Raw genomic sequence first — 16,124 nt, 5'->3', positions numbered from 1 at the left:
CGTTTTCTTCAACCTTCTGAACCTTAAGTCGACCTACTGGTATTCGAATGGTGTTATTACAGTCATTGGTGTTATTGTGCAATAGACATTACTGCCACTGTTGTTATTACTGATTGTTTAATAACAATATGATAATAACAAAATTATTGTATGAAAATATCTATGATTGTTGACCGTTCAGCAATTTCTCTTCTCTCTATCAATTTGTGTTCCATCTTCTAATCATCATGGAGTTGGGCGCATGGGAACAGAAGAGACCACCCTTTCTCCGCAACAATAAAGAAGACTAAACAACTCTCCAAATCACGAGGTATTACTAAACACACGGGCACTGTCAGCACTGCCCAACGAAAGGATCAAGTTTTGTGGTGTCTTCTTTGTTTTCACTCACTTAAAAACCACTTTACCGCATCTGTGTCGCTTTGTTAGAGTAGAACGTAAATGAAGTATAGGCCTGTATTCACCTCCATTTAAAATAATAAAACCAACAAACTGTATCCTTGACTTTCATGTGTGTTTGCTATCCAAAATATATTTGTAATCTTTGTGAAAACGAATGTTTGGGCATTTTGGTGAAATGATATCCTCAAACACATTTTACTTGACCATGCATAATACAACACTTCCAAAATATGTAGCATATTATAGCATAGTTATCAACAAAATACGTTCCTACACTTATTTGGTGGATTTTTCCACACTCATACAGAAATCTAAGATTTGATTGGCCTTTCTATGCATTGTAGGCCTATGAGAGACTATGTATGATAATGCTTTATTTCATTGCAATTGTATAAGTTGACACCCATTTTAAAAGTACTCTTACAGTAAAAGTAAGCACTTCGTTTATTTTGTCAACGCTATCTGAACTAGACACAATTAGTCATATATTTTCAGCATATGTTTATGGTCCAAAAACATATGTGAAAACAATCATCAGGAACCTGAGAAAAGTATTTCTTTTAGCGCTGGAAGCTGCCCTCTGTATCCTCAAGTAATTGCGCGCTGATAGACGGTTGGCTCTTACTGCTGTTCAGCTGTTCCCCGGTGAGGAGAGCCGGGGCTTCTCTACAAGCGACCGGCCGGGTCCAGACTGTGGGCTGGTGGCGGGCGATGACACACATGCCAATGCTGTTCCACCTGCGTAAACTCTCATAGCACGGAAATACCATCCCGGAAAAAGTCGACGGGACCCACATGGGTGGCCAGGGAAATGTATACCCCCTCCATACACCTCCACCACAACGCCTGCTAATTAAGCGGCACTATCAATCCAGGTTTTCTGCGGCTGCTGCGGACAAGCGGTCAGTAGCTAATGAGGCTTCAGCCTGCAGTCAGACGGAATGCAGAAACATATTGAGGTAAATCTGAGGATATAGGCCGAGGATATTTACTTACAATAGCTGAAAATACTATTTATATTAGGCCTACCTTGTTTTATCATTGGACAATATTGAAAAGTGCAGTCCATGCAAACAAAAATATTATCAGTTATGAATAGTCGATAGGCTATTATTTTGTACAAACTAACTATAAGTCAACATAAATACAGGAAGTAATAGTTGGCTATTTTGTCAAATATAACTCTGTCCCATGCAACAAGTGCTTTTAAATGTCATTGAAATTCATGAAATTATTTACGGTACCTTGAAGTTCTCTTCCTCTTAATCATTTTTATTTGACACACTAACTTTTCTCTAAGCTGTTTCCTAATCATTTGCAATGAGTGGTATATTGTCTAAACCCCACTATAACACATGTGATTTTTGTACCGTGTGTGAATAGGAATATTTATTTGATCATGTGAAGTGGGCAGACAAGAGAGATTCCTCACCACGCAGCTGTAAACCAACAGAGGCGGAACTCGTCTAATGCGCTCAAATCACAGAGCAGTACGTCGCACGACGCACTGGAGAGCTACCGCCACTAGCAGGCCTACCGCCTGCCTGTGGGGGGGAAAAAGCGAAAAGGGCTGGGCTAAGAGAGGAATCAAACCACAACCTGAGCTGCGCTTCCATCACAAACCAGTTTGGGAGAAAGTATGTTCTAGAGGAGAGGCTAGTGCATAACAAGTCACAAACTGTGGCTCAAAACTCGGATTTCTCTGCGCGCTAAACGTTAAGAAGGCAGCGTCAGAGTTTTGTATTGGAGTCCATTTTGAGGTGCTGAGGCTAATATCATTTTCTGCAAGTGTAGTTAATCGCGTTTGTTGTTCTGTATTTGTGCTGGATTTGTTTTTGTTTTGGTGTGCGCAATGATGGACACTTATCAAAACCCAGAGGATGACGCAATGGCCCTGATGGTCCACGACACCAACACCGCGAAGGACAAGGAGCGACCGAAGGAGGAACCGGTCCAGGAAAAGGGTTCGGAGAAAACGGACCCGTCTCAAAAACCACCATATTCGTATGTGGCTCTCATTGCCATGGCCATCCGGGAGAGCACAGAGAAGCGCCTGACTCTATCTGGTATTTACCAGTATATAATCACCAAATTCCCTTTCTACGAGAAAAACAAGAAAGGCTGGCAAAACAGTATCCGGCATAACTTGAGTCTGAACGAATGTTTCATCAAAGTTCCTCGCGAGGGAGGCGGCGAGAGAAAGGGGAATTACTGGACCCTTGACCCGGCGTGCGAGGACATGTTCGAGAAGGGAAACTACAGAAGGAGACGTCGAATGAAACGTCCCTTCAGACCTCCACCGACCCATTTCCAGCCCGGGAAATCCCTCTTCGGCGGTGATGGGTACGGCTACCTGTCCCCTCCAAAGTACCTGCAGTCCAGCTTCATGAACAACTCGTGGTCGCTGGGCCAACCGCCCACCCCGATGTCCTACACCTCCTGTCAGATGGCCGGTGGCAACGTGAGTCCAGTACATGTGAAAGGCCTGTCCGCTCCCTCCTCATACAACCCGTACTCCCGGGTGCAGAGCATGGGTCTCCCCAGTATGGTGAACTCTTATAACGGCATGAGCCATCACCACCACCCGCACGCTCACCATGCCCAGCAGCTGAGCCCGGCGACCGCTGCGCCGCCCCCGGTCTCCTCCAGCAACGGAGGTGGCCTGCAGTTCGCCTGCTCCCGCCAGCCTACGGAGCTCTCCATGATGCACTGTTCGTATTGGGATCACGAGAGCAAACACTCCGCGTTACACACGAGGATTGACATTTAGAGTTTACCAGAGGGCCACTTGTAAAATGGACTCTTGTGAGAGAAATTCCTGTGTATTCAAAACAGAAACAAAATTATTTTTGAAGAGACAATACTATGACGGGCTCTTTTGATCCAAATAATGTACTGAACATTCATATGGAAAGACATCCAAGTGGGGATGGTGAGAGAGTTTTCAAAAACGGTAAATTGTGAGATTAAGTGGTCACAACTAAGCACGAGGTAGCATAACTTTTTGTTGCATTGGACAGAAGGCCGTGCTATTGTATGTTATATTTGTCAAATCCGGCCAGTTCCCTTTTCGCGGGGATACGAATTCCATGAAAACAAAACAAACAAAACCCTCTCCCTGTCTTGGAATTTTAAACATCACCTGAACGAGTGATAATTGAATTAGAACTCCTACGTATTTCAACCAGTATAGTGCACTGAGCGGACTCCAGCAAAACCAGGTGAAATGTTGATTCTTTAGCCTGTCTTTATTTTTTTTTATTACCGTGTCACAGTTCTTACTCGGGATGCAGGGGGTCATCAAGATGTGTTACTTCGGGGGTCATCGACTTTTTAGGCTTCGTGACCTCTGATAGAGATGGTTTGGTTTCCGATAACATTCAGTCCAGTGCCAGATTTTTTTAACCTTTCTTGTTTTTTATAATCGTAATTATTTTTGTCTCATTCATGTTGGGACCATGTTAAATTAGCACTTTTCCCTCTTTTTCTAGTATTTTGAATTTCTTAATAAACTTGTATTTCTTTCAACGTAAAACATTGGTCATGAATTAATCGTTATTTTTTTGCAAAAACGGTATTGTCTAAACCACAAATTTCAACAATTATTAACGATAATATTATGTTCATTATTATTATTATTAATATTATTATTATGTGGTCTATCTCTAAACAAATGCATGGCCGTTATTATCCGGCTTGCAACGTAGGCTTAGAACTATACATTCCACAGATGAAGTTCATTGGAATTCTATCCGTGAAAGTTGTTCACTTAGGTCTAAACCCGAATGTGTATTTTTGTCTTGAAAATGTTCATGTTAAATTCCAGTTATTTCAACATTTTTGCCATGTAAATCCTTTGCGTAAAACATCTCCAAATATCTAGCAGATGCGTAATAAGGCCTAATAATTTTGTACAGTTTAGCTAAAGTTTAGTTTACTGGTAGTTGGTTGGATATTTCAGTTTTTTTACACTAAATATATATTCTTCAGTTCGAAAGTAGTTTTGGAAAATGCAATTTAATTCTAAACCATTTGAACTGCTAAGCTATTAATTAGACCTTAATTTGATTCCAGTGCCAACCCTGTTGCTTAACACATGAAAACACCTCGTGGCCTGCTCTGGGAAATTGCATGCATTACAACTATTGGCCAAAATGAAAGCGTGAACTTCTGCTTGTAGACTGTAGACTTCTGAATAGTCTACATTCATTATTCGAGTTACCAAATACATCTACGGCAACTCATTTGTCAGCAGAGTGCAACAATTGAAGAGAGAAAATCAAAGTAAAAGCTGTGCGTGTTTCAGAAGACGTTGTGAACTTCAGAGGGTATTTTGGCAGTCGTTGTTCCGAGGGCGAATGCTTAGCAGAAACAGATGCTGCAGAAGTTAAGGGTCGCCATCCCAGTCATTCCATTTAATCATTATCCCCATATGATGTAGGCTAACCTCCATTATGTGTTTAAACGAATTGTGGCTTCAGCTCAGTGAGCTTTTCCAAGGAGCATGGAGGGTTTTCTCTGTGTGCTTATCAACTGCTCATGCATAATTGCTCAGTGGCACTTGATTATTATTACTGTATTATTATTATTATAAATTAACGTTATTATTATTGTTATTATGATTATTATTATGGCCTGTTATTATCATTTACAATAAGGTGAATTTGGTGAACCAAGGAGTTTGGTCATGGATGAATTCGAAATGATTTTGCCATCAGCCCGAAACAAATGTTCTGTTACACTATGTAGTTTACCATTACTGCACGATTCTTATCTAAAGATTGACGGGGACTGACGTGTCTTACACGTTGCTTGGCTCTCAGTTGGGTTGTCCAGATATTCGAATAAATTATCCTTGGCCAAATATTTTCAATTGATATAGCCTAGACCTTTGTTGGCTTATCTGCTGGAAATCAAGCTATTTGTATCCATATGAGCTAAGACCATTTCTTACATATGAGCTAAGACCATTTCTTACATATGAGCTAAGACCATTTCTTACATATGAGCTAAGACCATTTCTTACATATGAGCTAAGACCATTTCTTACATATGAGCTAAGACCATTTCTTACATATGAGCTAAGACCATTTCTTACATATGAGCTAAGACCATTTCTTACATATAAGCTAAGACCATTTCTTACAGATGAGCTAAGACCATTTCTTACATATGAGCTAAGACCATTTCTTACAGATGAGCTAAGACCATTTCTTACATATGAGCTAAGACCATTTCTTACAGATGAGCTAAGACCATTTCTTACATATGAGCTAAGACCATTTCTTACATATGAGCTAAGACCATTTCTTACATATGAGCTAAGACCATTTCTTACATATGAGCTAAGACCATTTCTTACATATGAGTTAAGACCATTTCTTACATATGAGCTAAGACCATTTCTTACATATGAGCTAAGACCATTTCTTACATATGAGCTAAGACCATTTCTTACATATGAGCTAAGACCATTTCTTACATATGAGCTAAGACCATTTCTTACATATGAGCTAAGACCATTTCTTACAGATGAGCTAAGACCATTTCTTACAGATGAGCTAAGACCATTTCTTACATATGAGCTAAGACCATTTCTTACATATGAGCTAAGACCATTTCTTACAAATGAGCTAAGACAAGTGACGTGTGAGTGGGCTGGGTTGAGCGCAAAGTAATGGATGGCACCATACTGTTTTCCAACATCTTTTGCTAAACAAAACATAAAACATAAAACCTAAGCCTCTCGGCAATATGTCGTGTCGTGAACGTTTAAAACGTATTTCAGTCTCTACAATCCCTACATTTAACCGACCTACAGGCTACAAAACAAATACATCCGCATAGATTGAACCGATGTTTCATGTTGATGCCTAAATTGCTATGGTCTATCACTGGAGAATGATGCTATAACTTTACACATGTCTATCCAACCCTGTCGTTTTTGTCTGAACGCGCTGAATCAGATGTAGGCCTACGTGCACTTCCTCGTGAGGCCCACGAGGGCGGTTGCCAACCCTTGGGGCAGTGACGCTCTTGAAAAGAGAGAAGTGGTGACGAGTGAGAAGCTTTCAATACACGTCTATTCTCAACCCTCTTCCACCTATTATCCATTTCCTAACACTCAGGTTCATACTCGAAGAGTTATCGGGTGACTATCGTATGGTTTAAAACGTTTTTAACAACGATGATTTAAGGATTTTTATACATACAAGTTAGCACAAGTTGCCATTAATATATTATAAGCAAATACTTGTTTGCTTGATATGCTTGTATGGATGCAAATGTGATGCGCACAGAGGATATTGTGACCCTTTCCTTAATTCGTTATTCATTGTGCGGGCAAGGTGAGTCACGAAAAGAGTACATGTCCTTGTCGTTTGTACGCTTGGAGAAGATGATTATGATGAAAATGAAACTCATGACTTATTGACCCATATAGTGTTTTCCCAGTTATAGTCTATGCCTTGAAGCACTGTTGATAAACAGCCATTGTATATAAAGCAGTTATCATACTATCAGCAGGTGCATGTTTATTAATAGGCCTGGTGCCACTTTAGCATCGTTTTACTTTCAGCTGAAGGGCCTCGGTTGAAAAGATTGGTGTAACGCATTAGCCCACCTTTGTAATCACATGTGTATGAGGCTAAATGTACATACATGCAGCCCATCAGAAACCATAATGGTTAACGTTTTTAGCTTTCTTTGTGGGCGTATTCCATAACTGCAGAATAGATATGCTTAAGAGCCTATATAGCGTATTGAATGAACTATGTGTATAGCATCTCTCGTTTAAACACAGACAACCAAGCGACCAATTTGTTATTTTTAACCTAAACAAATAGTCATTTAATGTCTTTTGAATATCAGAGAATAAATCGCTTCGACCCACAAACGAAAGTCAATGCATTTAGCCATAGCCTAGAATGGAGGAAAAATGCTTGTTGTGAAATGTCATGTGTGATTTATGTTGTTATAGCAGAAGCTAAATTCAACAAATCTTTGTAGGATATAAATAAGTAAACATGAGAAACAACTCAATGTGTCATAATACTCATAATACTATTAGAAGACTGAATTTATTAGGCCTGGAAAATGAACCTATATATAAGTCATCCAACTGTGCACCCTAATACACATTTGTATTTAACTTAGGGACTAAAACCACCTCAGCAAAGAAGAAAAAGAACAAACAGTCGTTCAAAGACATAGACTAATGAGTTGTTAGTTGTGCACTGATTCAAGCTCAGTGAAGCCACGTGGCGCTCCATCCCACAGATGTATTTACTGTACCTGGTATGTCTCTCTGTTTAGCGCGCTGGATGAGCAGCGCGCGCACAGCACTTTTGACACATCTCCATCCTGTGCGACATGGTTGGAATGAAGACCTAACTGTGTATATTTTCTGTTTCTTCACATTCATGTTTTGTAAACAACAAGGAGACAAGGGCGCGTATGAAAGGCCAGTGTATTCTAAACATGCTTCTTAAATTAATAAATACAACGTTTCACGAAAAATAAGGCATGCTGTCAGCGACCTGGTAAATGAACCGTCTTCGGAGATTAGCCTACATTTAGCCAACGATGGATATGTAATTAATATCTTGCTTTGTCTATTTATCCACCTGAACGTATTAATACATTCGTAAAATTATTATTATGATAGCCTATATTAGAATAGTATAATAATTATAATTGTTATCATCGCTATTTTCAACATTCAACATACAATATGTTGTATTAATTGTTACAATTCCACAGCCAACATTCATGTTGATGATATGAGCAGGAACAGGATTCTGAGTATGTCTGAGTATCGGTATAGAGGACCCGAACATGTCGTGTAAAACAATGTCCTTGCACATGCAACCGTAGAGTTGCGTTTTGTTTATTTACATTTGTTGAGTACATGCTTTGACAAAGACATGACCAATGCATTTTAGGCCTACTCTAGATGTTGCAATAGATCTTTCTCTTTTAGTTTACTGTTCGTACAGTATGCAGTGCCTTCAGAAAGTATTCACACCCTTGACTTTCCCCCCATTTTGTTGTGTTACAGCATGAATCTAAAATATATATTTATTTTTTTTTTTTTTTTTTGGGGGGTGTCACTGGCCTACACACAATACCCCATAATGTCAAAGTGGAATTATGTTTTTAGAAATTTTACAAATTAATGAAAACTGAAAAGCTGAAATGTCTTGAGTCAATAAGCATTTCAGGAGTAAAAATGTGCTTAAGTCACAAAATAAGTTGCATGGACTCAGTCTGTGTACAATAATAGTGTTCAACATGATCTTTGAATGACTACCTCTTCTGTGTAAGGTCCATCAGTCGAGAGGTGAATTTCAAACAGAGATTCAATCACAAAGACCAGGGAGCTTTTCCAATGCTTTGCAAAGAAGGGCACCTATTGGTAGATGGGTAAAAATACAATGGGTACAAATGTAATAAAAAGCAGATACTTAATATCCCTTTAGGCATTGTGAAGCTAATAATTGCACTTTGAATCGTGCATCAATATCAAATCAAATCCAATTTTATTTGTCACATACACATGGTTAGCAGATGTTAATGCGAGTGTAGCGAAATGCTTGTGCTTCTAGTTCCGACAATGCAGTGATAACCAACAAGTAATCTAACTAACAATTCCAAAACTACTGTCTTATACACAGTGTAAGGGGATAAAGAATATGTACATAAGGATATATGAATGAGTGATGGTACAGAGCAGCATACAGTAGATGGTATCGAGTACAGTATAACACATATATATTCGCCCAGTCACTACAAAGTTACAGGCGTCATTCCTAACTAAGATGCCAGAGAGGAAGAAACCATGAGGTCAATGGTGACTTTAAAACAGTTACAGAGTTTAATGGCTGTTAATGGTAGTTACATCACAATACTAACCTAATTGGCAAAACTTGCATCCTGTTTGCAACAGGGCACTAAAGTAATGCTGCAAAAAAATGTGGCAAAGAAATGTACTTTTTGTACTGAATACAAAGTATTATGTTTGGGGCAAATCCAATACAACACATTACTGAGTATTACTCCATATTTTCAAGCATAGTGGTGGTTCCATGTTATTGGTATGCTTGTAATCGTTAAGGATTGGAGAGTTTGTCAGGATACAAAAGAAATGGAATGATGCTAAGCACAGGCAAAATACTAGAGGAAAACCTGGTTCAGTCTGCTTTCCACCAGACACTGGGGATATGAATAACACCTTTCGGCATGATAATAACCTAAAACAGAAGGCCAAATCTACACTGGAGTTGCTTACCAAGAAGACAGTGAATGGCCAAGTTAGTGGCCAAGTTACAGTTTTGACTTAAATCTGCTTGAAAATCTATGGCAAGACATAAAAACCAATTTGACAGAGCTTGAAGAATTAAAAAAATTATAATGGGTAAATGTTGCACAATCCAGGTGTGGAAAGCTCTTAGAGACTGTGGAAAGCTCTTAGAGACTGTGGAAAGCTCCCTGCCAACTGTAATCGCTGCCAAAGGTGATTTTAACTCAGGGAGTTCAATACTTACTGTATGTAATCAAGATATATTGATGTTTAGTTTTGAATGTATTTTTTATTTTTTACAAACGTTAGAAATTCTTCCACTTTAAGATTACATTGTATTTTGTGTAGATCGTTGACAAAAATAATCAACAATTAAATCATGTTTAATCCCACTTTGTAACGCAACAAAATGTGGGAAAAAAGTCACTTTGTGTGAATATTTTCTGAAGGCACTGTATGTCTGTGCATAAAACCAGACCCAATAACATTGTATGCGCAGGTACAGTATAACACACCAAGCATATCGCTCAAGATTGACTTGGAAATTGGACCTCTGTCCATGTCCTGAAGTAGTCAGGAAATGCCTTAAAAACCAGCCACTAGAGGCAACAGTGAGCGCTATTACCTTCAAGTAGGCTTGTGTTTTGGGAGTTGTGGACAAACCTTAACCCTTAACTTAACCTTTGGGAATGAATGCCTAAACTTGCATGTTCAATCCCAGTGGTATACTTTTTAAAAATCCTATCCCAAACCTTAACTTCAACATTTTACATTTGGAGAAACGAAATGATACTGAGCAAGAGGAGTCAACCCAGGGTGTCAAAAACAGTCCTTTGACTCCGGATCCGAAGGTTGTATGTTCAATCCCAGTGGTAGACGCTGATTTATTTATTTATATTTTTTAGCCATAGCCATAGCCCAAACCTTAACCCTTAACTTAAATATTAGGAAAGAATCCCTAAACATAATGGTTTAATCATATCCAAAACCTTAACCCTTAACTTCGAAATTTCACATTTGGAAAAATTGAATGATGCAGGAGTCGTCAAACTAACATGTCAAAAACACTTACAAATTTGACTTTTGGAGCAACTTCAAAATTTGACGTTTGGAGAAACGTGGATAAACTTCAGAATCTGAAGTAAATTTGGGAAAGCCGTGAGATTGTTTGAACACACACACACACACACACACACACACACACACACACACACACACACACACACACACACACACACACACACACACACATTTGCGGCATGCATGTCTTTGTTCAGTGTGTGGGTGCGACAGGTGTGCATTTTAGCAGAAAGGTTGCCAGTTCAGCTGAGCTGAGCCAGACGCGCTGGAACAGTGGTCCTGCATGCAAGATGTCCCCACGGCTGCGGGAGATAAGAATAGCTCGAATCAGGAATTCCTCGCTCCTTCAGCGCGTGTATTTTTTTTACACACTATATGGAACATGCAGATGCGGTAATTGCCATTTAATTAGGACTTAGAATAAAATATATAAAACATATAATATATAGTTTATATATAATTTAATTTAATCGGATCTCGATGGTCAGTGCTCTAACAGTGCTCTAACAGGCGTATTCAATCTCTCTTGGAAGCTCATTGATTTGATAATTTAGGAGAGATATGTAGGTCCCGAACATGTCATACCTTGGGTTACGGAGTAGGCAAAAATTAGGTACCATAGTAGCCTGAGGTTTAAATAACTGTTTATAAACATTTGATCCATATTACCAACAGAAAGCACGAAACACGTGAGTGCTTATAAAACATTAAAACATTAAAAACATTAAAACACACAAACTATTATGGTGGCACGTGTAAAACTATCACAACAATGCTTGCATCACTTTACTGAAGAGGATTGCATTTGAATAGGCCTCACGTGGAGTCCAAATTATATCCACATGTCCAAATGTATACGACACCTTTAATTGCAATGCAGTACATATTATTCCTGTAAGTTTCTCATATACATGAATTCAAAACAGTTGCTTATATCAGGAGTTCACTGTATCTTAGCTGGAGAGTCTTGCTCAGCATTATGGAGCGTTGAATCGAATTGAATTAGCATACGTCAAAAATGTGAAAACCTATTAAGCTACGCGAGGCTTATGCACACTATTACACTAATTATGATACAATAATAAGAGATGAAAACTATGACAAAACCAAAATAAATAATAATATTGGTACAACATGTAAATTAGCCTAATCATAAACTTTCTGCAAAACAAGGCTATTGAGCGTGCTCTTCTGAGTAGGCACCCAATGTAGCCAACATTTCAGTATAGAGTGTAGTTAAATCACAACTCGTAAAGCCTTTGTCATGAAGTAAAACGTTTATTTTTATGATGATGATGATGAAGAGCCTCATACTCAAGTCAGGCACAAATCTATTTTTTTCTTTTACAACCTTAGCTTGTCCGTCGGGATAGCCTATATGTCTGGTACAGTGCATTCAGAATTCCTACCCCTTGAATTATTACACATTTTGTTGTGTTACAGCCTGAATTACAGAAATATCTCATTTACATAACTATTAACCCCCCTGAGTCAATACTTTGTAGAAGTACCTTTGGCAGCGATTACAGCTTTGAGTCTCTTTGGATAAGTCTCTAAGAGCTTTGCACACCTGGATTGTACAATGTTAAAAATTCTTCAAGCTCTGTGAAGTTGATTGTTGATCATTGCAAGACAGCCATTTCCAAGTCTTGCCATAGCTTTTCAAGCCAATTTAAGTCAAAACTGTCTTGGTAAGTAACTCCAGTGTAGATGTGGCCTTGTGTTCAGCGTCCTGCTGAAAGGTGCAATTGTCTCCCAGTGTCTGTTGGAAAGCAGACTGAACCAGGTTTTACTCTAGGATTTTGCCTTTGCTTATTGTTTCTGTTGCAATATTACTTAAGAGCCTTGTTGCAACAGGAAACCAGAAGGAACAATTTTCTTTGTTTTCCGGATAACCAGGGCCACACTCCAACACTCATTTACAAACAACGCATTTGTGTTTAGTGAGACAGCCAGGGATGTTCTCTTGATAAGTGGTGAATTGGACAATTTCCCTGCATGTCCTGCTAAGCATTCAAAATGTAAGGAGTACTTTTGGGTGTCAGGGAAAATATAGTATATATTATATTATATATAATATATATTGTAAAAACAAAGTACATTATTTTCTTTAGGAATGTAGTGAAGTAAAAGTACAAGTTGTCAAAAATAGAGTAATGTACAGATACCGACCCAAAATACTTAAGTAGTAGACACCTTTGAAGTATTTTTACTTAAGTACTTTACACCACTGGTGTGTGTGTCGGTGTGAGAGGAATGGGGGTACACACACGCCTTGCATCCAATGGGGGTCGAAAGGATGTTTTTATTATTTCTTTATTATTTCATGATGAGGTGAAAAGGTTTCGCACAATGTTTGTTTTTGTTTTTGCGTGTCTTTCCGTTGAGCACCCAGTGAACAACCGTGATTGTATCCTTTGTTGTGCTCTCAGAGATGACAGATTATAATCAAAAAGACGAATGAGGTCAAATCATTCTCACAGAACACATTTGACCCTCAAGTTCCTCCTCCATCCAACCCCTCTACGCCAGGCTTACCTGAACACGTTTTGGGAACGCCAGTGTGCGTGCGTTCATCCCCGGCTCGTGAGGTGACTGGCGAGTGCGGCAGCTGCGCACGCCAGGGCACCCCCGGACACCCGAGTCACTCACAGGTTGCCAGTTTCCCAATGCTCTCACACAATTGAATTCATGGCATTCTTGGGAATGTTTGAGAATTAAGCGCAACCGTTTCCATTTGGACGCAGCGCACATCACCCCAAACCCATTGAAAAGGAGAGTGGGGTCACCACTGTTTGGTATACACTAGCTCGAAACAGGAAAATATGCAAAGATTTGATTCGCAGAAAATCCGGCAATTGTTAGGATCAGCGTGAGTTTTCCCCTCCCTTGTACCAGAAATACTAAAAGTTAATTCGGTCCAAAAGCTTTGTCCTATTTATATGACATTGCAAACACGGTTTTAGTTTTTTTTTCAGAGCATCCCTTGGTGGATCTCCAATGTAATCTACTCGTCACACTGATCTACGTGACGTTTTCAGTTACAGTGGATTTTTATCGTAATGAAAAGCCAGAGAAACAATAAATTACATGAAATAATAACCGAATCCACCAAAATAATAATGACGATGTGTTTTGATACACCACGATAGATTATAAATAGTAAATACACACACGGGTTTGTTGACAGGACCCTCGGCCAAAAGAAGACAATACGTTAATTAAACGTATATAATTAATACGTGACTATAAATACGCAGGATGAGTTGCCATCCACTCAGGGAGAATGACTAACCGTGTTCCCAGGGTAACATCACGCACCGACCTCTCTCTCTCCCCGCCACAATGGGGCCACCAAAATGTCACCTCGCACCACTGCCAAGGAACAGGGCATCGTTTATAGGCTATGGTGCTCAGCGCGTGTCTACAAATACGTCTGGAGCTCCAGAAATGTGGGGTAACACTGTAACGGAATACTTATAGGTGATTCATTTATGTGCATTTCATGAATGTTTCCTATTTGTAATTTACAGAAATAATTGGCATATGGGTTGAAATGGTAGAACTTCAAATAGTTGCATACCTGGGACTGGGCTAAATGACCATCTGAAATTCAATGGAATATAGGCTCATTTAGGATAAATCCATGCATCACCATGTTCAAACTGCTTGAATTGTACCTTTACACAATCTGCTGAATTACCACTGGTTTGCCTCTGAATGGCAGAAGTGGCTGGCCGCTTCTGCAAAGGGAAATGCGATACACTCTAAAAAAGCACTTCCCCTTCTCTTGATTATGAGCTCTAAATTGCTTTGTCGGTTTTTAAATGCGAATCCTTTTCCCATAGTGCCCGTTGATGGAAGCTATTTTTAACCTCTTCCCCTCTTTGTGCTTTCAGAAAACTTCTGGTGAATTGGCAAGAGTAGGCTAAGCAGCTCTCCGGGGCCATTTCTAATTTCCACGGATTAATCGTGAAACGTGGGAGCCTTGGGGCCCATTATAGCTCAACACCTGCTAAACAGAATTTTAATTACATATGTGTATTGTTTAGTTTCAGGTATGTGTCTACATCCATTTTCATTGAGAAATATGACATATTAGACTTGCCTGGGGACTCACTCTGAATTTAATTTCTCAGCTCTATCGATCCTACCGCCTACACATATTGTCTGAAACTGCTATTCTAGAAGTCGTTTGTGTGAATTTAAAATGAGGGGCGTTGTACAAAACCAATTAATCATCGATTAAACCATCTCTAACAAATCTAACCAATCAGAGCATCAAAGTGAATAACTTGATCATGTAAGTCTGGCCACACCCATTGGTTTCTGGGACCAATCATAAAGGACAGAATGTGTTCCCATTCTACAAATTCATGGAGACTCATCATTGAGAAGAAACGTCAGTTGGCTGGAGCAATGTGGATGGGGTTGCCAGGCTCATTTGGGGTTTTGTATAAGGATAAAACAATACTAAAACAAACATATCCTTAGGTGCCCCTCTACCACAACAATTATAATATATTGACTTTGAATGTTGTTGTCCTAGGGCTGGGGTGCTGGTCAGTGTTTCCAATTCACTCCTTCTGTACCCCTGAAAGAGTCTGTTTACACATGCCAGTTTAGGGCCACATCCATTCTCTAGGGGCACACCCCTGTAAACCATTACACGTTGCATGGTTCCATTCTGTGTTCATTAAATGCTTCATTAAACATCACGGATACAGGAATTATTTAGAAAAAGGACAAGCATATCCAGGCTAGAGGTATAGGACCAGGATGTAGTGACATGGCACTATGCAGGTGATTTAAATAGTCCAGTTAAACCACAATAATGCATATTTTGTTGATTACAACATGATTTTCATGAGTTATGTAATTTATTTATTTATGTACTGTACCATCAAAAACGACGAGGATGTCTCTCCAGTGAGTCTTTCTCTCCATTGGCTGTGTATGTGCATAAAACAGGAAGCTTGCCTTAAGCTTGACCCTGGGTCTCCGACTCTCCAATCAAGCGTAGCCTCGTCACATCCCAGATCCCATCACAGTACAACCCAATTTCAGCCACAGAAACAACGTATTCCTTTCAAACAATTACATACCTCTTGGCAAGGGCTCACAATTAAACAAATGATTACATTTTGATACCCGTAATTATACGCATTCGCATGAGGTCTCCTTTCAAGTCCAATGTGCTTTTTATTACACGCTTATCTCGTGTTATGAGATTATGCAGCGAGCAGGTTTGGATTGAGTTACGGTACATTTAATTGAATAAGAGGAGAATAACTCCGTAATAGAAGCATGCTGGATTCAGCCATACAGCGATCTGGCCCTT

At 39.4% G+C, this 16,124-nt stretch overlaps 1 protein-coding gene across 1 annotated transcript; it reads left to right on the top strand.

The window, feature by feature from the left end:
* The first annotated feature begins 1,886 nt into the window (after positions 1–1,886).
* LOC118392410 (forkhead box protein L2-like) lies at positions 1,887–3,699 on the top strand. The gene has a single exon (XM_035784421.2). It carries the CDS (start codon positions 2,255–2,257, stop codon positions 3,170–3,172), a length of 918 nt encoding a protein of 305 aa, XP_035640314.1. The 5' UTR covers positions 1,887–2,254; the 3' UTR covers positions 3,173–3,699.
* Positions 3,700–16,124: the final 12,425 nt, after the last annotated feature.

The sequence above is a fragment of the Oncorhynchus keta genome, chromosome 1 (assembly GCF_023373465.1).
Source record: "Oncorhynchus keta strain PuntledgeMale-10-30-2019 chromosome 1, Oket_V2, whole genome shotgun sequence".
NCBI lineage: Eukaryota > Metazoa > Chordata > Actinopteri > Salmoniformes > Salmonidae > Oncorhynchus > Oncorhynchus keta.
This window is presented reverse-complemented; position numbering and strand designations above follow the sequence as displayed.

Excerpts from the sequence above, each read along its gene's own strand:
- LOC118392410 (XM_035784421.2), top strand. The coding sequence starts at position 2,255 with ATGATGGACACTTATCAAAACCCAGAGGATGACGCAATGGCCCTGATG.